The 26038-nt window shown below is 43.0% G+C and overlaps 1 protein-coding gene across 1 annotated transcript in view; it reads right to left on the bottom strand.

Annotated features, from left to right (window-relative positions):
- Positions 1–6151: 6151 nt before the first annotated feature.
- The window catches only part of COX18 (cytochrome c oxidase assembly factor COX18), a 31903-nt gene continuing 12016 nt past the window's right edge, over positions 6152–26038 (bottom strand). The window contains exons 3-7 of the mRNA XM_075608105.1: positions 18927–19027; positions 12888–13054; positions 8917–9038; positions 7220–7327; positions 6152–6398 (exon numbers count right to left, since the gene is read on the bottom strand). Coding sequence (XP_075464220.1) covers positions 6225–6398; positions 7220–7327; positions 8917–9038; positions 12888–13054; positions 18927–19027 — 672 coding nt within the window. The 3' untranslated portion in view covers positions 6152–6224. The remainder of the gene's footprint in view (positions 6399–7219; positions 7328–8916; positions 9039–12887; positions 13055–18926; positions 19028–26038) is intronic.

Here is a 26038-nt window from a genome sequence, read left to right on the forward strand (position 1 = left end):
GAATTAGCTGGTGTAAGCACTGACAAATCATCAATCATTTAATCATTTAACACATTTACAGTTAATTGATTTTTCATTTTTAACATTAACATTTACAATTATGTAAAGAAAAGTGCTATACACCCAAAAACTGACATATGCATGAATATTTTACAGAAGATATTGCTTCTATTATTGATTATGATGATCCACAGACGTGACATTCTTTCATTAGCAAGCATATGTTTACATAGACAATAACTCAGTACACATTAATCAAGATTTCAAGGGGGAAAAAAAGGTCCCAATTGGAAAGAACACATTGATCGGAAAATATTCGCTATATGGTGAGCCTGTCTCCATGTGGATATAATTGCTAAACACTGCTTAATCATATTACAATGCAGCATGTTGCACACTACTGTGCCTTAATGTGACTGTGAATGCCTTAATTATATATTGGTAGTGATCAAAATGGCTTACTAAAGGTAGTGGTACTGTGCCTTATGTAAAAAATAACGACTTTTCTCCTTGAGAAAGCGCTTTTAGCATGAAATCCGTGGGAGATTTTATGTTTTGTCCTCATCATTTTCTATGTTTTTAAGAATGTAATTAATAAACTTTTTATTTTTTCACTTACCCGGTGAGTTGTTGATGCTTTTCTCTGGGTCCCCTGTCCGACCATTCCTCCATTGCTTCCCTGTATCCTTTTTTTTTATTGGAGTGACGCGCAGCAGCCTTGCTGGATTCGTCACATTGGATATTCACAGCCAGGTTTGATGGAGACAGTGCCTTACACGGAGCTGCCATACTCCGCATCGTGACTGCAGAGATCAAGGAGGAACTTCTATATGGAGCGGGGATTCAGCGGTAATACACTTCTCCTCTGAATTGCATACACCCACCGCTTGTTCGGCACGAGCGCACATGCTCATTTCTTATTTACTCTGACAGTCTCAATCTCCATGTTCTAACCATCTTTGGCTCACTACAATACCACTTTATATACCTGCATTCGTATTACTGCTGACAGTACCCAGCATATATATTTATACCATACCAAAGGACTTTTTTTTTGCTCCAGTAACATATTTCAGTTCCTTGAGCTAAGATTGGCTATTTTTGTTCACTTACAAATAAGTCATTTGTTGTTCACCTTAACACAGTCACTCACTTTTTCCAGGAGGAAATTAAATTACAAAGCAAACTTCCATGAAGGTGATTCTGTATTTTCCAATGTCTTTTTTTTTTTTTTTTTTTAAAGAACCCGTTGTATTTTCTGTATAGCAATGCTAATTATGATTAACCCATACAAAAACAAATTCTACAGTATAGTTGTAAAAAGTGTTAGTTAAAGATAATGCAAACAGAAATGCTAAACTTTGGTCCAAGTGTATTTTATCTAATACACACACCTGAAAGATTTATGTTTGTATTGAAACATTACATTTTTATTATTATTATTATTCACTTTTCCGTGTGCCTTGAAATTCTGATCATAGCTGCAATATTTATTTTATGGCACTTGGATTGCAAAATAATTGTTAATCACAAACTCTCGAGTCAAGGCATTGAATTAATAGTTGCAATATATTATCTATGTTTTATGATATATTGTAGATACTCTAACCCTGTGTGATGCAATCCACACACACACTGCCGCCCTCTCCAAAGTGCTATGGACATGTGACTGTTAATGGACATGATAGCAGCCAATGATAACGGCTGTAGAAGAGATGGAACTAAGAGGGAGAGGAGCTTTGATGAGTTCATATCTGCATGAACCTGAGTGCTATCAACAGTGGCATAGCTCGGCATGCAACATGTCTGGGCAACATTTTTTTTCAGGGCCCCATTATAAGTGAACGTATTCCGTAGATTCAGGAGAAAAATTTGCCTTGATTTAAATTGGATATCTCTCCTCACCATCTCTTCTTAGCTTTCTGCCCCTCCTTCTCATCATCCCCCCATATCATCTCTCCTCAGCTATCTCTTCCTCCATCTCTCTTCCTACCTGTGGGACAGGGTGGTGGTGGGGGGAGCTGATGGTACGTGGCGGCAGGGGGCTGCCAGAGTTAAGCAGAGGTGCAGCCGGCAGAGGAGTTAGGAGTTGCACTGAAGCAGAGCAGTACGGCCAGGGAGGAGCGCGCTGCAGCCGCACAGACACCGGAAGTAAGAACGACTTCTGGGGTGGGCTTCTCCCTGTCTTTCCTGCTCTGCCTCCATGCAACGCCTAAGTCCTTTGCCGGCTGCTCCTCTGCTTCACTGTGGTGGCTTGCCGCCGCGTACCATCACCCCCCCCCCCCTGCCTGCCTCTACCTGGGTGAGAAGAGAGATGTTAAGTTGGGAGGGAGAGTGGGCCCCCAAGAGCGTGAGCCCCCAGGCTATAGCTAAGCCCCTGGCTATCAGATTCATCCGAGGATTGCGGTGTGCATGAGAACACATGGCAATAGGATCAGAGGATTTCAGTCAGGACGAGACCAGGAGTTGGAACGCTGTAGGAGGGGACCTTCAATGGCTACAATTATAGTGGTACTGAATCACCTCTTTCAAAGCACAGGCCTGCAACATGTAACACAACGAGCTCCCATGGTGTTCAGCACCATCACAAAGCCAACATACACAGGATTGGGTGGCACAGTAAATATTGACACTGACATACACTACACCTGCACAGCGTTACTATTGAACATGATTGTATCGTTACTGTACATGTATGTGTAAGGGTCCTCTGCCGATGACCACCAGTTGTTAAGGTTGACTCGGGGGATAGATAAAGCCATTGTAACACTCATATACTGTGTTCTCATTTGTCACTGTCTGACCTGTGGCCCCGCCTGGCACCTTAAGTGTTCATAGGGACTCAGGCAATCACTGCAGCAATAGCTGCAAGACAAAGGGCAGGAAAGCGTGGTTACAATAGGGGGGTTATGTCACTGCTTCATTGGCAAAACAAAGCCAGCATACACTTGGCCCCTGCACCATTCTCGGCTTGCCATTTTATGTTATACTGTTCAGGCAGGTGATCTTTACTTCAGAAAGCCTGGAGCCATAGCATAAGTATTAACAGTGAAGGTTTTTATTTTTAGTATAGTGGTTGGGAGGGATTAAGGTCATCTGATAGTTGTAATAGCTTTTATATGAATTGCTAAACATGGATCATTTCTGAGTGCAGTGAGGGAGAACCTCAGGAAGGTTCTGCCGAGGCCCGAGTAGCTCTAAATACAGCAGAAACTTCTGAACAGAGGTGTGACCTCCTTCCCCCCCCCAAAAAAAAGTCAGATAGCCAGGGCCTCCAACAGGGGAGAGCTGAAACAAGTGCCAGGCCCAACTTCTGCGTCTGTTTTTTGGGCCTCTGGTTTCCGCTGGGTCCCAGCTCTCCCCAGCTGCTGCGGGCCTCTCTCTTACGCCGGAGCACACCGGAAGCTGGGCAAAACGCCTGGCGCAGATGAGAGAGGGAGGCCTGGCAGGAGGCCCGCAGTAGCTGGGGAGAGTGAGGTAGAGAGGGGTGAAGGGTGAGACAGGGTGGGAGGGGGTGGAGGCAGCCTTGCAGGTAACCACAGTGAAATCTGAATTGAGGTGTTTTATACTGTATATACAGATAGGTAATGGGAGTTAATAGATAAGACAAGCAGGCAGGTACTCAAGACTCCCTGCGGCATAAACAAAGTGATTTTCAATGGTCTATTGTTTTGAAGTCTGGTGCAGTTTTGGGGTGTTGTCAGAGTATTGAAAACCAGCAATAGGTGACAAAAAAAAAAGTAAGCAAGTTGATATGGGGTGAGGATATGAGTATTGCAAATACAGAAATAATTCCAATAGAATGGTGAGCAAAATATGTGGCTCTCATGAACATATATTTAACAAAGAGTAATTATGTTTGCTTTAGAATAGCTACAGTATGTGCCAGAAAATGTGACTGTAAATGGCCTTGTTCTTGGTAACATATTGGACAAACGAACAAACTGCAGGCAACAGTTATAATCGAAGCTCATTATAGGTTAATATTAAGGCCTGAAAGATGTTGAGCAGATGTGTCTTCCAGGAACACAAATGAATAATGCGAGAGTGGAATGCTGCTTATGATCATTACCATATGTCAGAGGGGAGGTTTACAAACACCCCCTCTATTAATTCCATAGAGCTCTCTGACCTGAATCTAAGCTCCGAATAACTGCATTAGCCACCTGGCACGTGGGTGTGCTGGATCAATGTAACAGGACTATAAATACAGACATTTTGTTTTAGCACCAATAGTTTTCCATCTTCGTCAGATCAGAACTAGCCGCGGATGTTTAATTGCCAAGATATTTGGTCGCCAGGACATTTCGCCGCTGCACGTAATGTATCCCCTAAAAACAAAACATAACCCCTATTTGTCCTAAACACAACTCCTACCTCAAGGACGAAACGGCCACAGCCAACTGTCCCTCAGCAGCTAATAGTCCCTTTCTATCACCTACTGTAGGCCCATATTTACTACAGAAATTTAAAAAAAACAGTACTGAACTTTAGCGTACCTTAAGGCAGGGGAGCGCAAACTTTGGTTCCTGCGCCCCCCTCCTCACTCAGTGCGTCATGTGACATCACCCATTGCCATGGAGACGCTTCCAGACGCTGGCTGAAGCAAGGTAAGTAAGCAAGGTAAGTTATTTTTCATCATTACAGAAAAATCACTATATTTTCATGACAATTTTAGCCATTAGAAATCTGTCACAGATTACATTTAAGAATTATTTGATAATCTAATAAATATTGTTTGCATTGGATTAACACGTTATCTATTATGCAGACAGTGGTGTTCTCGTCTTCAGCGTGGGTTTCAGTAGGACGACATTTTGAACTCACACTTTGCTGTAATCTAATCCGAAACACGAAGATTACTGTAGTTTAACACATTTATGAGCTATGAAGGAACACACTATTTCTCGTTTAATGAACCTACCGCAGTGTATCTGGTACTTGGTATAATACAGCGACATTAATTTTGTTATCGGTCGATTGGCTACATTGTGTATTTTATATAGTGTTAATCTACATAACAGACCTACAATTGTGCAAATTTTCATCGGGGATTGAGGAAGAAATACAACATTTGATGAAAAACAAAATAGCCCCCTTTTTTTCCTGAAGAGTGTATGTGTGTGTGTGTGTGTGTGTGTGTGTGTATAGTTTTAAATCCACAAATCAAGCAGTACTGACCACTGCATTAAACCTTACATGTCATTGTTGCAATATTGCCAACTTTTTTTTTATACTACTTTCGCAATACAGGATTAGTATTACTTGAGTTATTCAACCAGTATTTTCCTCTGCAATGCAATTTATGTATTTTGTTCAATCTTCTGAGAAAGGCTCCCACCTAGTGCATGACTACTGTACATTCTACATTGACCATTTATCTGTGAGCTACCCAGTTGAGATCGTATTAACCTCTAAAGGTCTCTCATCTCAGGCAATCTCTGTACAGTCAATCAAGGAAGTCCCTGATCAGTGGAACATGGAAATGAAACGCATCAGAGTAGCAAATCCAAGCAAGTATTTTTCAGCCCTCAAACAATTTTTACTCTAGAAACAAGAGGGTTTTCCATTGTACAATGCTGCTTTTATTCAGAGAGTTTCCTATTACAATTTGAATTCTTCATTGATGTCCGTGATTTGTCCAGATCAGTGTTTCCCAACTCCAGTTCTCAGGGAACCCCAATATGTCAGGTCTTAAGGATATCCCTGCTCCAACACAGGTGGCTCAGTCAAAATAACTGAGCCGCTGATTGACACACCTGTGCTGGAGCAGGGATATCCTTAAGACCTGACCTGTTGGGGTTCCCTGAGGACTGGAGTTGGGAAACACTGGTCCAGAGTAATTTACTGCAGTTAAAGTCACTACTGAACTTTACAAACTTCTTACTGGCTAAAAAATAAAAAAATAAAGTCTTGATTAGCAGTTGACATTTATTTATCGAACTGGCAAGCATGTATGTTAGAAGGTTCAACAATTCTATAGTCTGCAACCCTTGCTTAAATTTTTTTTTTACTTTTTCTAAATAAATGTATCTGCTTCTATTACTTCCCGGGCAGTACACAATACAAGCTAGGTAATACAGGACCAGGGATATCTAAATTTGTATTCTGCCCATATTCTACAATAAAATAAAGTGTAAAGATTGCACCCTTAAAAAGAGTTGGATGTGTTTATTTGTATTTACAGTGATATGAATTGCACAAACTACATTTAAAAAATGAAATCATTTTTTTCGAACGTATTTAACTACAAATGCAGACAATAGGTCTCTGTAGGGAGTGTCCGAGTCAGACTTGGTCCTTGGAATTCGGCACAGACGGCGTAGTGCTGGAGATCGGAGTAGCAGATTGTGCACCAGGCCCACACAGCTGGAAGAAAACCAATACAGAGCCATGGACTGCAGGAAACAAGAGATGAAACAAGAGTCGTCAGAAGATCCAATGAACAGTCATGTGGCCACCATTAAGCAATGGATGCAAAGTGCAACTTGACGAACAACAGATGCTATGATTAATTAAATGTAATATACAGCTCTAAAGGGAGGAGTGGCTCAGTGGGTGAAGACACCGACGCCTTACTATAAACCAATGACACCAAGTTTGAATCAGGGGAACCTGGTTCAATTCCCAGTGTCAGCTCCTTGTGACATTAGGCAACTCACTTTATCTCCGGCACCAAAAACAGATTGTAAACTCCTTTGTGCTGCGTACAGTCCATTATACTGTAATTGTGAAGCACTTTGAGTTTCATTGGTAGAAAAGCGCTATATAAAATAAAGTTTATTATTAAATGGGAAAATTATCGTCATATTAACTATGCAGAGCCAGTGGTAACTTGTGAAAGCCGTTATACAGGGAAAAGGTAGTAGATATATATACGAAGTAACCTTACATATAAAAATTGTGGTGGACATACCATAAACAGTTCAAAAAGCAATAGGATTAAAAAAATAAATATATATTGGAGAGAAAATAAAGAGAATGAATCCAGTGATTAAGTTCGATATGCAGGATTTAATAAAGTAGGACAACAGAAAAATTATACATCTCCTTACTTGGTGTCAACATCTATGTATTAAACCGGGATGGTTAAAATACTCATTATAAACACCATTGTTGGCCAAACATACAGTAAAGCCAGGACATTCTAATAAAGAAGGATATACACACTCAGGAACATGTCAAACATTCTGCTGTGTGCCAGGTCAAGGCTACTTACTGAAGGAACACTGGCAGCAATAGGGATCATTAAAACAGATATTGCTCGAATAAAGTTGGTTACAATCTTCTGAAATCTAGACAGTTCTATTTTCCGCAATGCAAAAAGCTGTTTGGAAAGATAAAAAGAAAAACAGCCATGAAACACGGAACGATATTTATTTTGCACTTTGAATCAGGTATTTGGCATGTGTAACCAAAAGTCCATAAGTAATGATTACATTATAACATGGTGCTACTCTGATACATTTTTCAACAGAACAAAAGCTGTACTACACAATAGAGCAGTGGTGCGCAAACTTTTTTGCCGCGCCCCCATACATTTAAATATCCACTACGCAAGTCCCCCCCTTCACTCCCCCCGAGAGGATTAACTCCCCGCTTCTGAATGAGACCCCCTGCATATATTCAGGCATGTACGTGATCAAAACTGACTGAACGGAGCATTTAAATATCAGTATAAATTCGCTTGGAGCCCATAAATTGGTAACTTAAAAACATTGGGTTTACACAAGCAGACTGGGTAAGGTTTCCCATAAATTGCTTTCGAATCTTTGAATTATTATCTTCCTAATGGCCAACATGGTAGATGACCACTGTATGAAAAGGAGATAGACGAACACTGCTCTTTGAACGGCAGTGTGGAAAATAGTGCACCCCTTTAGTTAAAACTGTAAAACGAAGATAAATATACCCGAATGCCATATATTTGTGATCTCTAAATTAGAGATTTTTGTTAGATTAATATGGTTGCAGTGATATTTAAAGAAGCTTTGGGCGCAGGTGAGTTATTTAATACTATTTTACTCCAAGCTAACAAACATTTGGCTTGAAATATACCTACCTAGGCAAAATGTGTTTGTAACCAATTGGAGATAACGCAGCTGGTAGCAGTTCTCCAGTGTTCCAGTCAAATCGTGAGCTTGTTTACTTCGAGCCCGGACTCGGTTTGCTCTCATTGTTCCTAACCCCTGTGTTTGGGATTCTTTATGCTATTTAGTCATAGTGGGACTCTGTTTGGTAACTTTTCCTGATTGAACTTGACTCCTTAACCAGTAAAACTGTGGTTTGACTTCGCTTGGGCTTACTCCCTTATTTTGCTGGTTGTGTTTTCTGTTCCATTGCAGTGATTTGTTTGGAGGTTAGGATCAAGGGAGAGGGAAGTACCTGTGGTCTCATAGACCATAGGGAACGGGCCAGAAGAAGGGGTTCATCCCTGAAACGTTGCCCCCCTCTTCTTACCTTCCATTTTATCCTCCTCGTTTTTGCCGTTCACCCCTTTTCACACAATCCCCCGCCCTGCCCTCCCTACTGTTGTTTTCCCTCCCCTTGTCTTCCCCGTCCGTATCCTCCATTACACCCTTTCCCCACAGGTGCCATCTAGCACCTGGAGTACAGTCTACTCCCACATTCTCCATTCTGTATATTTTTTTATGACTATATGTTTTCACATTAAATATTCATTGATTGCGGATTATCTGATCCTTTCATTTTTGTGTGCTGGGAACTATTTTGTTTGTTTACAATTGGAAATCATATGCCGATTTATTTGACCATTATTTAATGATGCGTTTATGAAAGTCTTTTTACTCACAGCACCACACAGTTGTATACGGCAGAAATTTGCATAGGCGTAGTAAGCATGTTTAATTAAAATCACAGCATGCCAGTAACACGAATGACAAAACAATTCATCACCTCCACTGTCAGCAAGTTGAGGATCCCTAGTGAGATTGGTAGAATCCATGTAGAATCTGGCAATGTGAGGTCAGAAAACCAGAGCACTCCCCCTTCTGCCAGTTGCCTCTGAACGGCCTCACCTGCAAAACACAAATCCGTGCCATGGTAACCAACATATACAGGTAAACCCCGTTATAACGCGCCTCGTTATACCGCGATTCGGTTATAACGCGGTTTTCCCGTGGCTCCCGTTTTTTTTTGCACACTGCACACACTCTCACTGCACACACACTGCACATTGCTCACACTGCACACACTCACTGCACACAGCTCTCACAATACACTCACATGTCAGCAGCCCACCCCCCCTCACATGTCAGCAGCCCACCCCCCCCTCACATGTCAGCAGCCCACCCCCTCCTCACATGTCAGCAGCCCACCAGCCCGTTTTTCACATGTCAGCAGCCCATTTTTCTCACACACACACACACACACCTACACACACACACACCTACACACACACACACCTCTTGCAGCAGCAGCAGATCTGGCTGGGAGGACACAGAGACACGTTGCCGCGCACCGCAAAACCAGGGGGCTGGGAGGGAGAGGGAGGGGGCTGAGAGGGAGAGGGCTGGGAGGGGGGCAGGTCTCTGTATGGAGGGAGGGGGACAGGTCTCTGTATGGGGGGAGGGGGGCAGGAGAGGGCAAATGCCAGGCTTCTGATTTAATATGATAATTGGCAACAAAGTCTCCAATCCGTTGTCTGCCCTGATACTGTGTCCTGCTGGGAGTGAGGGGGACACACAGAGTCTCTGTATGGGGGTCACCCCTGTGCCCTGGCTGGGAGTGAGGGGGGCAGGTCTCTATGGGGGATCCCACCTCCCTGTGAGGGGCAGATGAGGCTGGACAGAGGCAGCCCCGTCCACTCCCAGAATGCTTTGCTTCTAGCAGCATCTGGTTCTTTGGCTCCGGTCCCAGCTTTCCTCCTGGGGGCTCCGTCTCCATTTTGCAGCCTCTCTGCAGCTCGGACTTGTGACCTTGAGTACACCGTGCGGCTGACATGTAAACCACCCTCCTGCACCCAGAGAGGGGCACTGCCCTGCGGGGGCATACCTCGCGGGGGGCTGGGAGGGAGAGGGAGGGATGAATCGTCGCCATTTTTTAAAAACTTTTTTTTATTTATTTATTTAATTAACTTCCTTCCCTCCTCACTCCCTCCCTCCCCATCAGGCGCGCGGCGGCCATTTTTAAAAAAAAATTAGCGCGACCCCGTTACTAACGCGGTGGACTCGGGGTGGACCCCGAGGACCGCGTTATAACGGGGTTTACCTGTATGTGCTGCTCCCCTACTTGTCTAGCCCAGCGGTGCACAAACTGGGGGGGCGGGGGCGCAGCAGTTATAGAGGTCCCACGATCTCTCCGCAGGCATTTAAATTAAATGCTAGGGGACTGCGCGAGGTCTCTATAACCCACTTACCTTCCAGCGTCGCCCTGGTAACCCAGCGTCAAATGACACCCCGGGGTCACGTGACATCAGGTTACCATGGCAACGTGATGTCACATGCCCCCACGCGTCATTTGACGCCAGGGTTGAGTGGGGGGGGAGGGGGGCGAGGTGCCGAGGCGGGGGGGGGGGGGGGGGCAAGGCGAGCAAGCAGGGGTGCGCACAGGGAAAAAGTTTGTGCTCCCCTGGTCTAGCCCATGGGTAGGCAACCTGCGGCTCTTTCAGCAGCCACATGTGACTCTCTTTACTGTGCTGCTCTTGGTTGCGGGGGGCTGGGCCTCTATCATGCCAGAAGTGCACGCTCTGACGTCACAGAGAGGCCTGGCATGGGACAGTGCAGGAGGCATGCCGCAGCTGCGGAGATGCCGGGCGGCAACAAGAGGCCCGACCAGCGCCAGCTGGGTCCCCCCGCAGCCCAGAGCCGCACAGTGAAGGGGGAGAGGCAGCAGCAACCTAGGACAGTGAGGAGGCAGGCCCAATGTAAGTGTGTATGTATGCATGTGTGTATGTATGCAAGTGTGTATGTATGCATGTGTGTATGTATGCATGTGTGTATGTATGCAAGTGTGTATGTATGCAAGTGTGTATGTATGCAAGTGTGTATGTATGCAAGTGTGTATGTATGCAAGTGTGTATGTATGCAAGTGTGTATGTATGCAAGTGTGTATGTATGCAAGTGTGTATGTATGCAAGTGTGTATGTATGCAAGTGTGTATGTATGCATGCAAGTGTGTATGCATGCAAGTGTGTATGTATGCAAGTGTGTATGTATGCATGCAAGTGTGTATGCATGCATGCAAGTGTGTATGCATGCATGCAAGTGTGTATGTATGCAAGTGTGTATGTATGCTTGCAAGTGTGTATGTATGCATGCAAGTGTGTATGTATGCATGCAAGTGTGTATGTATGCATGCAAGTGTGTATGTATGCATGCAAGTGTGTATGCATGCAAGTGTGTGTGTATGTATGCATGCAAGTGTGTGTGTATGTATGCATGCAAGTGTGTGTGTATGTATGCATGCAAGTGTGTGTATATGTATGCATGCAAGTGTGTGTGTATGTATGCATGCAAATGTGTATGTATGCAAGTGTGTGTTTATGCATGCAAGTGTGTATGTATGCAAGTGTGTATGTATGCAAGTGTGTATGCATGCAAGTGTGTATGTACGCATGCAAGTGTGTATGTATGCATGCATGCATGCAAGTGTGTATGCATGCAAGTGTGTATGTATGCATGCAAGTGTGTATGCATGCAAGTGTGTATGTATGCATGCAAGTGTGTATGTATGCAAGTGTGTATGTATGCAAGTGTGTATGTATGCAAGTGTGTATGTACAGGCATACCCCGCATTAACGTACGCAATGGGACAGGAGCATGTATGTAAAGCGAAAATGTACTTAAAGTGAAGCACTACCTTTTTCCCACTTATCGATGCATGTACTGTACTGCAATCGTCAGATATGTGCATAACTGATGTAAATAACGCATTTGTAACAGGCTCTATAGTCTCCCCGCTTGCGCACAGCTTCGGTAAAGGTAGGGAGCCGGTATTGCTGTTCAGGACGTGCTGACTGGCGCATGCGTGAGCTGCCGTTTGCCTATTGAGCGAGATGTACTTACTCGCGAGTGTACTTAAAGTGAGTGTACTTAAACCGGGGTATGCCTGTATGCAAGTGCGTATCTATGCAAGTGTGTATGTATGTATGTATTTGAAAATGACAAACTGTTTTGCACAGAACAATGAAAAAAACTAAATAAAAAAGGACTTATTGTGAAATGCATTTTATTCCCCCGCATTTTTCTTTTCCCTAATTTTGATTAAAGTAAATTTGTCATATGTGAACACTAATACAGTATATACCTATTAGTGTGTGTTCTGTATATGTATGCGTTTGTGGGGGTGTAATATTCATGCATGTGTTTGCGGCTCCCGGAATATTTTGGACAAAGACATTTTTATAACATGGCTCTTCTTCCTCAAATGGCTGCAGACCCCTGGTCTAGCCCTACAAGAACTTAAACACAAGTTAGTATAGGAAAGAAGAGAGAAAAAGCTACTCTACCAATATAACCAACATTTTAACTGGTTCCTGTTTGTCTAAGGAAAAATATAAATTTTGTGCTTTTTTTTAAAAAATTTATGTATGGCAACCAATCTGTTGATTAATACATTTCTGTTAAAGAACAGGTCACAAACGCAAAATGGGAACAGGTAACATTTTGAGACATTCCACTTACAAGTGTTTGTGTCACCCAACTAACCAAAGAACTGGATCCCAAGTCTTAAAGTCCAACATTTCTTTCTGACCATCAGAGAAGCAACTATATATTTAAAGGTGATGCCAATCACATTAGGAATTAAATCAAATAAGCTATTTGAAACAGAACATATCCTATATTGCAGCCTTCTAATGCCAAGCTTTAGGTTTTTTCCGTTAACGAGGTGATTTGAACCCCTTTATGAGCCTGGTGGAGAAATACCTGCATATGGGCCCGTTGCTGGCAAACTGAAGTTCCTCAGGGAAATGGAGACAAATATCCACATAGGAATTTGAATCCAGATCAGCAGACTGGCCTTAAATGGGTGACAGTTGTCTCTCACATACAGCCCAGAGATAATCCTTCTCAAATTCTTTCTGAAATTAAACCTGTATAAAAAGAAAAAAAAGAGTGAGACATACATAAAAGACATTAGTTGTACCTGGAGGTGTAAAAGAAAAATAGGTAATGGAACGATCTCATCCTCAACAGGTACAGCGGGAAATGATTCAGTTCAGCTGACTATTACTAAGCTTTTTCTTATCAAGATTTGACAATTAAAAAAAAAAAAAAAAAGAGAAGTATTGTAATAAAGAACTCTACAAGGCAACATGAAATAAAAACCATAAATACCAAAATAATAGACCATAATAATAATACTGATTTGAAGGCATTTCGACGAAATGAGTGACCTAAAATAAAAATTAAGTAACAGCCACAGAATAGGAAATGCTAACAGATGCTGAATGAATTTAAGGTAGGACCAGGACCACATGGCAAAGCACTCAAATCATTTTGGAATATGCAGGCATTTCAATGTGCAGTACTCCCATTTACATACAATAAACCTTTTCTTTTAACTTGCATGCTCAATGGAACATGCAGACGTAATAACGGATTAAATTATTTCTCAGATGGACGCATTTTCTCAGCATTGTTATATTGCCCAATTTAGGAACAGGACAAAGCATACACAGAAGGACAGACCTCTCTGCTGCGTGTCTCCAGCATACATGAGAAGATAACAGAGAGAAGGAGCGGCTCAGTGAGTAAAGACACCGACTGGCACAGAGTTTGAAGCAGAGGAATTCAATTCTCGGTGTCTGCTCCTTGTGACCTTGGGCAAGTCGCTTCATCACCAAAAACATAGGATTGTAAGCTCTACAGGGCAGAGACTGTCTGCAAAATGTCCCTGTAAAGCGCTATGTAAAACTAGCAGCTCTATACAAGTACAATTATTACTTGAAAAACACACACACACACGTAACCCCCTTTTCCCATGTCTAAGGGAACTACGTGTGCTGCCGTTACCTGTGGCTCACAGAAGGCCTGAGCCTCCGCAGCTGGGAGCCTGGGGTGAGCTCTCTTTTTCCTCGGTGCAGCGCCTCCACCTGAGAGGGATCCCAGCGCAGCGGGACAACCCCTTTCAGGACCCCTTACAGTGAAATGATACACACACCAGTATATACCAATTGGTTTATTAGCAATAGAATAACGATATAACGGTACCATACAATATAACACACAATACAATAACAACAACACAGGGTGAGTGTCCCCCAAAGTACCTAGGGTGCGTGGCACCAATACCCCTGGTGTCCTCCCCCAATGAGAGCCAGTCCCACTCATGTGTAGGGAGCAGCGCTACCCCTGTGGACCGTTAGTGCACTTTACCTCCCTTGGCACTCATGTACACAGGTACCGCTTAATGAGCAAAAAAGATCTGTTTGATCCCACAACGTCTGCTGAATTCTCTCTCTGGTCCGCATAGGCATCTGCCTCTTGAGGGAGCTCCAGCTGGAGTGTGTCCCCCAATGTCTATAGTTGCCTGTGGTCTGAACCCAAACCACAGGTTGCAGCTCACCGCGTGGCGTTTCTTCGCTGGTGCTACCCCTGACACTATAAGGCTAAAGGGTAGCGTCCTTGTCTGGGGTCTTCCCTATAGCAGCCACAACCTAAAATAGGATTTAGGATCTAGCTGGGACCCAAGGGACAAACCTAGTCCAGGGGAGCACTGCTCCCTGGACACTACCTCAACGGTTCTCCCCTTCTTCCAACTGCCAGCAACTCCAGTAACTGCCAAAACTGTCAACATTCTACTTGCAGGTCCCTCAGGCTTCTGTGACATGTAGTCCCTTGCGGAGCCTCTCCTAAGATGGCCGCAGCAACTCTGGGGACTACGCATGCGCAAAGACTCGACTGCACATGCGCAAACCTAAAATGGCCGCCACAACTTCTCGCCTCTCTGCGCATGCACATGGCTGCATTTGCGCATGAGCGAACTACAAGATAGCGGCCCCCGTGGAGTTCCACCGCTCCCATACACCGCAGCTGTCCCCCTCTCCGGCACCGGAGGTCAGAGGGGACACTGTTATACACACACACACACCTCTCTCTGTTCAGTCGAGTACGACTCTCGGCCACTTTATGGATCAGTTTTCCATGTCTTTCGATCTCTCGTGGGTTCTTTCAATTCTGCTATGTTCAGTCCAGTATCTTTCTTGATGGTATCTAGCCAGTGAGTTCTTGAGCGGCCTCTTCCTCTTTTAGCACCAGTCATTCCAAGCTTGACGTCCTTCTCAAGCGACTGGCTTCGCATGATGTGACCAAAGTAGGAGAGCTTTTGCTTTGTTATTTCGGCCTCCAATGAGATTATCAGTTTGGTCCGTTCCAGGACTGCTTGGTTTGTTATTCTGGCTGTTCACGGAATGTGCAGCAGACGTCTCCAGCACCACAATTCAAATGCATCGATTTTTCGCCTATCTGCCTTTCCAAGAGAGTCCAGGTTTCACAGCCATACATTGCTATTGGGAAAATGATCGCACCTACCAATCTGCATTTAGTTGCCAAGCTGATGTCTTTACTCTTCCAGACATTGTTCATACTGATCATCGCGTTTCTTCCAAGTGCCAACCGTCTCCTAATCTCAGGGGTGCAGTCACGATCGCGATCCATTTTGAAGCCAAGGAAGATGAAATCTTTAACCACTTCAATTTCCTCGTTATTGATCTTGATATTAACGCTCACATTTTTTGCTGTTGCTTTCATTATCATATGTTAGAGATCCTTCTTGTTTTCAGCCAGCAGTGTGCTATCATCAGCATATCGGAGGTTATTGATGTTTCTGCCGCTTTTTTCACGCCAATTCTGCTGGTATGTCATTGATTCCTGGGGCTTTTCCGTTGTCTAATTGCTTCATTGCCCATACGACTTCTTCCTCCAGAATATCTGGCTCCAGTTCCAGTGTCTCGTTCTCCTTTGTCGGATGGTTCTGATGTTCACTTTCATACAACTTCTGTGTATTCCTTCCACCGATTGCATATTGCTTTCTGGCCATGCAATTCCTGGAACATGGCTCCCACGAACTATTGCCCTCCAAGCCTTGAATGTCGACCGTGCCCTCTTCACGTGTGTGTAGAGTTCTCGCGTATGACCTTTCCTGTTCGCTTCCTCCATCTTCTGGCACTGTTCATTCCAATAGTTCTCTTTGTCCTTTGTAGCCTCTCTTTGGAAATCTGCATTTGGTCTTCTGAAATCTTCTCTATTCCCAGTAGATTTGGCCTTCCTTCTATCGTCTGCGATGCTGATGGTCGAATCGGAGATCCCTTGGGCTGATTTCGATTGTTTCTTGAATGGGACATGTTCTAAGGCTGTTACGATAACTCATGCTTTCACGTCTCCCCACAGCTTGTCTGGATGCCTCTCTTCTGTAGCGAGGAGGTCGATTCTGTTCTATACTTCAACGGCATAGCTGATCTTGTCTGTATCGAATTTCTTTGTGGCTGCCATTTGTTTGGTGTTACAGAATCTGAGTTTGACTGTGGTTACCAGCAGATGGTGATCTGATCCGCAATCAGCACCAGGGTATGTCTTCACAGCCAAGATCGAGCTCTGCCACTTCTTCTGACAGGATGACATTGATTTGGTTTCTGTATTCTTCACTTGATGATGTCCAGGTGTACAGCCGTCGTTTGGGTTGTTCAAACCAAGTGTTGGTAATCGTTAGCCGATGTTCTTGACAGAATTGAACCAGTCTCCTGCCTCGTTCCGCATTCCTAAAACCGAATCTTCCAGCGATTTCGGGTTCTGCCATAATTTCCCTTCAAAGTTCAACCATTCTTCTCCTCATCGTGGTGTTGGGGGTGACAACGGTATACTGTAGTATGCTGGCTATACAGCTATGGCCTGGGGAAAGACCTGCCAACCTACCCCAGTATTTTGCCAAAAAATATTCTATGGATCAAGGACTCAACATTGATTCCAACATGGTATTGGAAAGTGGGACCCCAAAGCTGGAAGGTACCCAAAATGCGATTGGGGAAGAGAAAGGAGGTGGTCGGAGTAGCTGGGGCAGTGATGACGCGGATAGGATAAAGCCATTGGGACGCCCATCTGCTGATGTGGCCCGCAGCGAAACAACCACTCTGCGCTATACAAAACCATACAAGATCGGAACATGAAAGGTCTGAAAGCAGGAAAATTGGACATTGTGAAAAGGGAAATGAATCGACATTTTGGGCATCAGTGAAATGCATTGGACTGGCAATGGCTTCTCCAAGTCCGGCGAGCACACTGTGTATTATTCTGGCAAATGACACCACCAGACGGCGAGGAGTTGCCTTTATCGTGAACAAGAAAATTGCCAAAGCCAAGAGTTATCAGACACTCGGCAACCGAATAATGGCCATCCGAATCAGGGGGAAACCTTGTGACGTTATGGTTCTGCAAATATACTCCCCAACAAACGCATCTGAAGAGGAAGAGTTCTATGGGGAACTTCAGGATGCACTAAGACACACACACCTGTTTGAATCATTACATAAAAATAAATATATCTGTATGCATGAACTGTGTTTCATCTACTCTGCTATGATATACAAGATCAGCTGTACTTTCTTTCCAATTTAAATGTTTAACTTCTGTATCCCTTTCCCTCTACAAACTTAAAGTTCTTGCTAAATTCTATAATTTATATTAAAAAATACTGAGAAACAAAAAAGTTTAAAACAATGTCTACAAAATGAACCACAAACATATGCTCCATGGCATGCCTGTTATTTAATTATTTATTTTTTTAAATGACAAACTTACTTTAAATGCACCTCGATAAAGAGCTTAATGGCGCAAAATGTGTGGGTGGTCCTATTTTTGTACCTGTCCTATGACCCAATACATTTCTATTTTATGGGAGTCACCCTTTCCCCACTTTATTGATTTGTGGTGCAAGGCACCCCTCTCCAATTTTGTTACTTTAAATATATGTTTTCATATAAAAGGGGGTTGATGCCAAAACTTTACATGTTTGGGTTCGTACAGCTTTGACCCGTGTTTACCAACACAATGGCCTTACTGTTAAAATGAATGGCGGAACGGTGTGGGGGATGAGTGGTGCGCGTGCGTACGTATCCAGGTACATAGTCCTTTATAATACACAACATGATATTATAACACAATGGGAATAAGTACTTCAGACATAAAATAATAGGAAAATGAGTCCCTGCCCCGAAGAGCTTACAATCCAAGTGATAACCATAACTTATACATGTAATGCTTCTATTGAGAAGCAAGTCAAACCATGCATTGGGGATATTACTTCTGTGAAACAGCAGAAACACCAGTATAAAAGGCACACTTTAATTAAACAGAGCTATTCCACAAGACACTTTCTGGCCCATTTACTTGAAGGGACTGCAAGGAATCTTCCAGCATAGGAAGGCGTCCTCTAGTATTGCACTACTTGGTAAATATGGCTTGAAGTCCAAATGTACTGGAATTGTACTAAACCACTTAAGACTATTTCCCATTCATATTTATCTGCAATAGAAATATACCATAGATCTACACAAGGTGGTTTTTCACCAGAATGGTAGTGAGGGTTAGAGAGGGATGGAGAGATACACACACACACACACACACACACACACACACACACACACACACACACACACACACACACACACACACAAATGTCATGCTTCAGCTCCAGTCACAAAGGAAAATCAGAGATAACAAAAAAATGATTCACTGCTGTTTTTTCTCAAATGACACTTAGTACAGTAAAGTGCCAACAATGCAATGTTCTGGTTTATAGACCTCACAGCAAGCACCACATCATTATTCTCTTGCTGAACAAAGGCAATATAAGCATTTAATAATACACCCAAATACAATTTATCATCTATTCCACGTCCACCCACAAACCAAAACAAATAAAAAATAGTTACATACATTTAAAAACAAAAAAACAAAACACACACTTACTTGGCAACTTTATCAGACCAGCCTTTCTGCTTGCCATAAACCGACACTTCATAACGAAGTCGCTTCGCTAAATTTTCTATCTCAGGTTGCAAATTTTCCACCTAGCTAGATATAAAGAAAAAGTTATAAGGTAAATTACATTAACTTGGTGTATACACTGTTTTCCACTACACGGACTCTTGTACAAACAAGGAAACAATACAAAGGCAGAAAGAAGAAAGTTTAACCAACATACCGTAATTTTCTCTTCCTGGAACTATGGCCGTGGGCACCGTAGGGTTAACTCTATCCTTAGCCTTGTAGGACAGGAAATTGAATTTTTGCACGTAGGCCCTAAAGGCCCCTCCCACTACCTGTAGATAGTCTTTGGATTCTCCCCTCACTGAAAAATACAACGGATATATTTTAGGCATACATAGGGAGGGTAACTATGTACCCACTGCCATGGTTCCAGGAAAAGAAAGTTACGGTAAGTTGTTTACATTTTCTCTTTTCTTGTTCACCCTGGCAGTGGGCACCTTAGGGACATACCCCAGCAGTATTATTTAGGGAGGGAAACAAAAAAAAAACAATGCTAATATCAGTTTCAGCCATTTTATTACAGGTCTTCCACTTTATTTTATTACAGACTGTAGTACTTTTATACCAAATCGGGCGTCAGCTGAAGCCCGAGTGTCCAATCTGTAATACTTCATAAAAGGTGTTAAAAGAAGACCATACTGCCGCTTTGCAGATTTGTGCCATGGATGTTGACGAAGTGGCCATTGCTCTCGTTGAGTGTGCCTTTAAAGTTAAACGGCGGATTTTGTCCTTTGTTTTCGGACGACTTTATGATACATGATACAATCCATTTGGATATTGTCGCTTTGGACGCTGCTTGCCCCTTTCTTGGTCCTTCTGGAATGATAAACAGCCTGACTTTCATATGTCTTTCACCCTATCGATATAGGTTTTCAAGCACCTTACTACGTCAAGATTATGCAATCTCTCTTCCTTCTTATTATCCGGTTTTGGGCAAAATTAGGGAATTACAATGTCTTTTTTATGAAATGGAGAAACTACTTTCGGTAAGAAATGGTATACTGGTCGCATCACTGCTTTATCCTGGTGGATGACCAGAAACCGTTCTTTACAAGACAAGGCTTGTAATTCTCCCATTCTCCTTGCTGATGTAAAAGCTATAACGAATGCAACCTTCCATGATAACAACTTCAAGGGTATTTGATCTATATGTTCGAACAGCTGCATTGTGAGAACATCCAGTACTAGTGATAGGTCCCATGCTGGCACTCTATTCTTGATTTGCGGCCTTAACCTCTTGCAAAAATTGAATAACGAGCTTTTCAGTTATTAGATTCTTCTCCAACAGTGCTTATAATGCAGACACTTGTACCTTAAATGAACGGAGGCCGAGTCATCAATCAAACCCTTCTTGTAGGCATTCTACTAGTGTCACATTATTTGGAGAATTTTTTTTTCCAGTTTTTACTTAACACACCAGTCTCTGAAGCATAACCAAATTCGGTAGTATACCGTTGAGGTAGATCTCTTCCTTGCTTCCAACAGGGGTTTTATTGTTCTATCTGAACATGCCTTTTTTCTTAAAACCTTCAACTCAATCTCTAAGCCGACAAAGCCAATTCTTTGGGCTCTGGTTGATATACTGGTCCTTGTTGTATCAGTCCCCGGTAGACGCCACGGTGTGTCTATTGCCATGTTTATGAGATGGGGAAACCATGGTCTACTCGGCCAATATGGTACCACCAGTATCACCTCTGCTTGATCGCTCCTGATCTCTCAGCATCTTTGAAATTGGAGAAACCAGTTTGAACTGCTACTTGAAACGGAGGGAATCTGTGTGCCTTGCGCTGGGATGAAGGTGCCTTGCACAATAATTCTCCACCTGTTTTGGCAAGTAGCCATCAGATCTATTTCTGGTTGCCCCCAACATTTTATCAATTTGTGGAATACTTGGTTGTCTAATGACCATTCTCCCGGGTGAATTCGGTTGCGACTAAGAAAATCTGCTGTAATATTTTCTGGCCCTGGTATATGTATGGCTATTATATCTGTAACATAGCCTTCTGCCCAAGATAGAATCTCTGAAGCTGGTTTCATCAGTCTCTTGCTCCTTGTTCCTCCTTGCTTGGCTATATATTTTACCACGGCCTTGTTCTCTCATTTTATTTGTATATTTCCATCCTTTACCTGACTTTAGAATGCTTCCAATGCTTTCTGCACTGCCGTGAGCTCCAGCAGGTTTGATGGTAACTGCTGTTCTTTGGTTGTCCAAGTACCTTGTACCAGTAGGTCTCCCATCTGGGTTCCCCAACCGTTTCTGCTTGCGTCTGTAGTGATCGTTACCCATTGTACCTGGTGTAACGTATGTCCATTTAATAGGTTTTGGGCATTTTCCCACCATCTTAGTTCTGTGTGTGTGGGTATATGTATATTTCTTGTTTTACATCCTTGGGATCCCCGTCCACTGTTGTAAGAAATTGTGTTGTAATGGTCTCGTGTATGTATACCTGCCCATTTGACTACATTTAGCGTTGATGTAAATTTTCCCAGGAGCCTCATACAGTCTGCTGCTAAAGAGATGTTCGCTGTTCTGAGCGTTCTTGTCTGGACTCCAATGTCTTGGATCCTTGAGTATGGTAAATCGCACCTCTCCTTCTGCTGTGTGAAATTCTACTCCCAAGAATTTTAAAGACTGTGTTGGTATTCGTTGGCTTTTGTCGATATTTATGATCCAGCCATGATGTTCTAGAAAAGACAAGACTCTGTTTCTGTGATTTTATCAGAAAATCCTCTAGATGTGGATACATTTCTACGCCCCTTTTTCTTAATTCTGCTATCAACGGGGCTAAAACCTTTGTAAACGTTCTGGGTGATGTTGCTAGTCCAAACGGCAGCGCCGTATATTGGTAGTGTTCCTGATTTACTGCAAATCTGAGGAATTGTTGATGCCTCTTTGCTATAGGGATGTGTAAATAAGCATCTTTTAGATCTATTGATATCCAATTGTTTGGCTTTACTTCTTAGATGATGATGTTTAGTGAAATCATTTTTAACTTTACCTGTAAGTAGGTACAGGAGCATCGACGAGTATTCTAACACTTGCCTTGGAAAATCTGGGGCTATAACCAACAAGATCCAGGTACATGCTGCAAACATTTCAGTGAAAAGTATAAGAAACAGGGCTCCACGGAATTTTCAAGATAAATTTATTGCCAACAAATTGACTGACGTTTCGGCCACAATTGGCCTCTCAAAGTAGAATGGCATATGCCATTTCCATTGTAAGCTGGATCATCACAGAGAATCCTGAACCAGGAGCACCGGTAGTTGTATCTTTTTTATTATTGTCATGTGGTGTGCAGCTTTTCCCCTTTAGTAGCAAACATTTCAGTGACATTTCTGCAGAGACTAATGGCCCATAGGATTAACACAGCAGGGGTCCCTGGCAGTTCCATTCAGTTTGAATGGGACTGCCAGGGACCCCCACTGTTAATCCGATGGGCCATTAGTCTGTCTGCAGAAATGTCACTGAAATGTTTGCTACTAAAAGGAAAAAGCTGCACACCACATGACAATAATAAAAAAGAAAATTCCGTGGAGCCCTGTTTTTATACTTTCCACTGAAATGTTTGCAGCATGTAAACCTGGATCTTGTCTGCAGAAATGTTTGTACATGAAATGTTTACTACAGCATGTTTTCAGCATGTACCCAGTATGTACCTGGGTCTTGTTGGTGATTGCCCCAGATTGGTTTTAGAATACTCGCCGGCACTACAGTATTTACGGTTCTTAGATCCAATACTGCTCTGCAACCTCCTGATGCTTCTCCACCAAAAAAAAATCTTGGAATAGATCCCTAGTCTCTTCTGTTCTTGAGGAACCTTTGTTATTACGTTGGCCTGTAATAACGCTTTCAGGAAAAAAACATTTGTTTCATTTTGTGTTTTGTCTGTGTATATTTTGTTTTTAAGAATATATTCTTTCTTGAAATGTACTTGAACACCAGGTGGTACCCAAAAGAAAGGATCTGCAGTACCCACCTGTCTATTGATTGAGTCCATGCTGCATCGAATTGGCTCAGTCTTCCCCCAGCTGGAAGCCACTGAACCCCTTAACCCTCATGAGAATTTCCCTCTGGGAAATGACTCTCCCTCTGGAGCCACAAAAAAAAAAAAAAAAAAAAAGCTTATTTTCTCCGCCTCTCCATGACATCTGTCTTGAGAACGGCCTTCCAGGACGATATGGAAAAAATAGGGATGAACCCTAGAAATTACCGAGGCTACTACCCCAGCTAATGAGTATATTCTCTATCCGCTTGATTGGAGACAGACACCATAATAAAATATAAGCACTATAACAATATGCAGCCCTCCGGTAATAACGTCAGGGTGGTGGGCTATGGTGATTCCCCGGTAGAATTACAGGAGGGTCCCTACTGAAAAGGTACCCCCAAGTAAGTCACGGCCCGGTCACCCTCCGCCTCACCTCCGCCCTGCGTCCCGCGATGGGGTACTCGGATGGTCAGTACTCACGATACCATGTGTGTACACTGTAATCCATAACTCCTCGGCAGCTCCTGAGTCCGCTGCTCCTGGTGTCCACGTGGTGTCGGCGTGCTTCAGCCGGAAGTAACGTAAAGCAGAAAAAAGGTGTAAACGGCGATCACAGCATCTCCATCAGCCAACGCATTGAAAGGTAAAAAACTTTATTAACTAACGGTGAACATCAGCAGTACACTGACGCGTTTCGTCTAGATTAGACTTTTTCACCGTTAGTTAATAAAGTTTTTTACCTTTCAATGCGTTGGCTGATGGAGATGCTGTGATCGCCGTTTACACCTTTTTTCTGCTTCCAGGACGATATGTTCTTGCTTCCCTATACTGTGTTTTTTAGTCCGATATGGAGGGACATATCTTCTATTTCTACCTTCTTGTGCTTTTACCTCCTGGCGCTTTGGTTATAATTGCATTTAATTTATTCCCAAAATAGAAATTCTCCTTCAAAGGGCAATTAACACAAACTGTTTTTGCATGCTGCGCCTGCCATCCAGTGGTCTGAGCCATAGCGCTCTTCTTGCAGTTGCTCCATAGGCCATTGATATGGCTGCCAGTCTTACCGCATCCCGCTTCGTAGTCGGCTGCCAATTTGATTTGTGACAATGCTTTTAGAATAGAAGTTCTCTTGACTCCTTTTTCCAATGCTTCAATATTAGCAATCCATATCCGCATTGCTCGATACCGATATCGTTGGTTTGCATGCTGTACCTGCTGTCACATATGCTTTCTTCGAAACACTATCCATTCTCCTATCCATTATATCTTTGAGTGATGACGAATCTTCGACTGGTATCGTTGTTTTCCTTGACACACTGGAAATTGCTGCATCAATTTTAGAATTGACTTCCCAGTATTTTACCTCCTCTTGCACAAAAGGATACATCCTGTTAAATTTTGGGGGAATATTTAGTTTATCCGGCTGTGACAATTCCATTTGTATCATATCTTTGATTACTTGATAAACTGGAAAACATGTAGTTTCTCTGCTTTGTTACAAATCTGATTTCTGAGTAACTTCTTCTGTATCCTCCAATTCCAATGTTTCTCTCATTGCCTTTAAAAATGAGGATCCACCATTTCTGAATTAAATTCTGATTCTTCAGCCTGCATTTCTTGCTCCGATGAATCCTGTTCCCCTTCTGACGCTTGGTGATATAACATCTCCGATTTGTCCGATGAGGAGTCTCATTACATCCAGGCTGGTCTGAGATCTTGCTCTCTTTTGTGCTGGTTTCACTGCTTGTTGTACCACAGATGCCACACTCTGCTTTATTGTATCTTTCATACATGATAGAAAAGTATTAATCTGTTCATTTGACTCTCCTGCTGCTGCGTTAATGCAGTCTGGCTTAGAACGCTGGCTTTTCACATGCTGCACATCATGAAGTTTTTTTTAGCAGCTTTCTTCTTTTGATGCAGGGACTCTAACGCCCCCGTAGTAGTTTCTTCTTCCGGTTGTAGAACCATAGCACTAAGGTGAAAAAAAAATTCAGTTCCATGATCAACGCTTTCATTTTCTTCCTTTCTCTACTAAACTAAAGACTCACCTAGATTTTGTAAGCACTCCTTTACTTCCCCCAGCTTCCAAACTTCTTGCAGTTGACTTCTCCAGTATGCCGAGTGTTCCATGCTGCGGCTGTTTCCAGGACACTTTCACAAAGCTCTGTGTGTCACCCTGACGTTAGCATCAATCCGCCTAATCGTAGCGCTTGGCTCTTGCACATGTTCGAACGTCTTGCCGGTCTGTCTCCCCCACTCCGTTACTCTCTAAGACGCCTCTGCGGTAAATATTAACCGAGCCTCAGATATGCTCTACAGCCTACTGTCTGCCCGACGCGTTCCATGACACACCAGCGGTTCTGCCCGGTCGCACAGACCTCTGTCTTGCTACCACCCACGGTGCCTTGACAGAGCTTCAGGAGGAGAGAGGCTGAGAGCCCCCTGGCTTGACTGCAGTAACTAGTCCGGTGAGTACCTTTTAAAAAATAAACTCTACTCCTAGCTGTAGGAAGTGGGAGGGGCTTTTTATGGCCTACCTTCAAGAATTCAATTTCCTTTCCTACTCAGCTAATAGAGTTAACCCTAGGGTGCCCACTGCCATAGTGAACAGGAAATTTATTTTCAAATGGCCTACCAGTTATTTTAGGATATTTTCTCAAAGCTTGTTATAATCTCTTCTTTTTTTTTTTTTTTAAAGATGCCAACACTTTATACACCAGTGCCTTTTATTGGGGCTACACATGTTGAAATGTAGGGTCACATTTACGGAGGGTTGCCAAGTTGTAAGGTACCTTACAGCGCATACAGTACAAGTAAATGGGCCGAGCTTTGTAAATATGTCCCAATCTAAATTAACAACGATAACCTTCAGGAGTTTAAAGATTCTAGCTGAAGTTAGGAGCCCTTCAGAAAGTCACATTTACTTCTGGCCTGAAACATAACAGCTTCAAACTCGTAAGAACTATGAAAACAAAATGTTAAAATATTTTTTAGTTACCCTACTTATACATTACGCATTGGTTAAAGATGCGAAAT

The sequence above is a fragment of the Ascaphus truei genome, chromosome 1 (genome assembly GCF_040206685.1).
Source record: "Ascaphus truei isolate aAscTru1 chromosome 1, aAscTru1.hap1, whole genome shotgun sequence".
In the NCBI taxonomy this organism is placed as follows: Eukaryota; Metazoa; Chordata; class Amphibia; order Anura; family Ascaphidae; genus Ascaphus; species Ascaphus truei.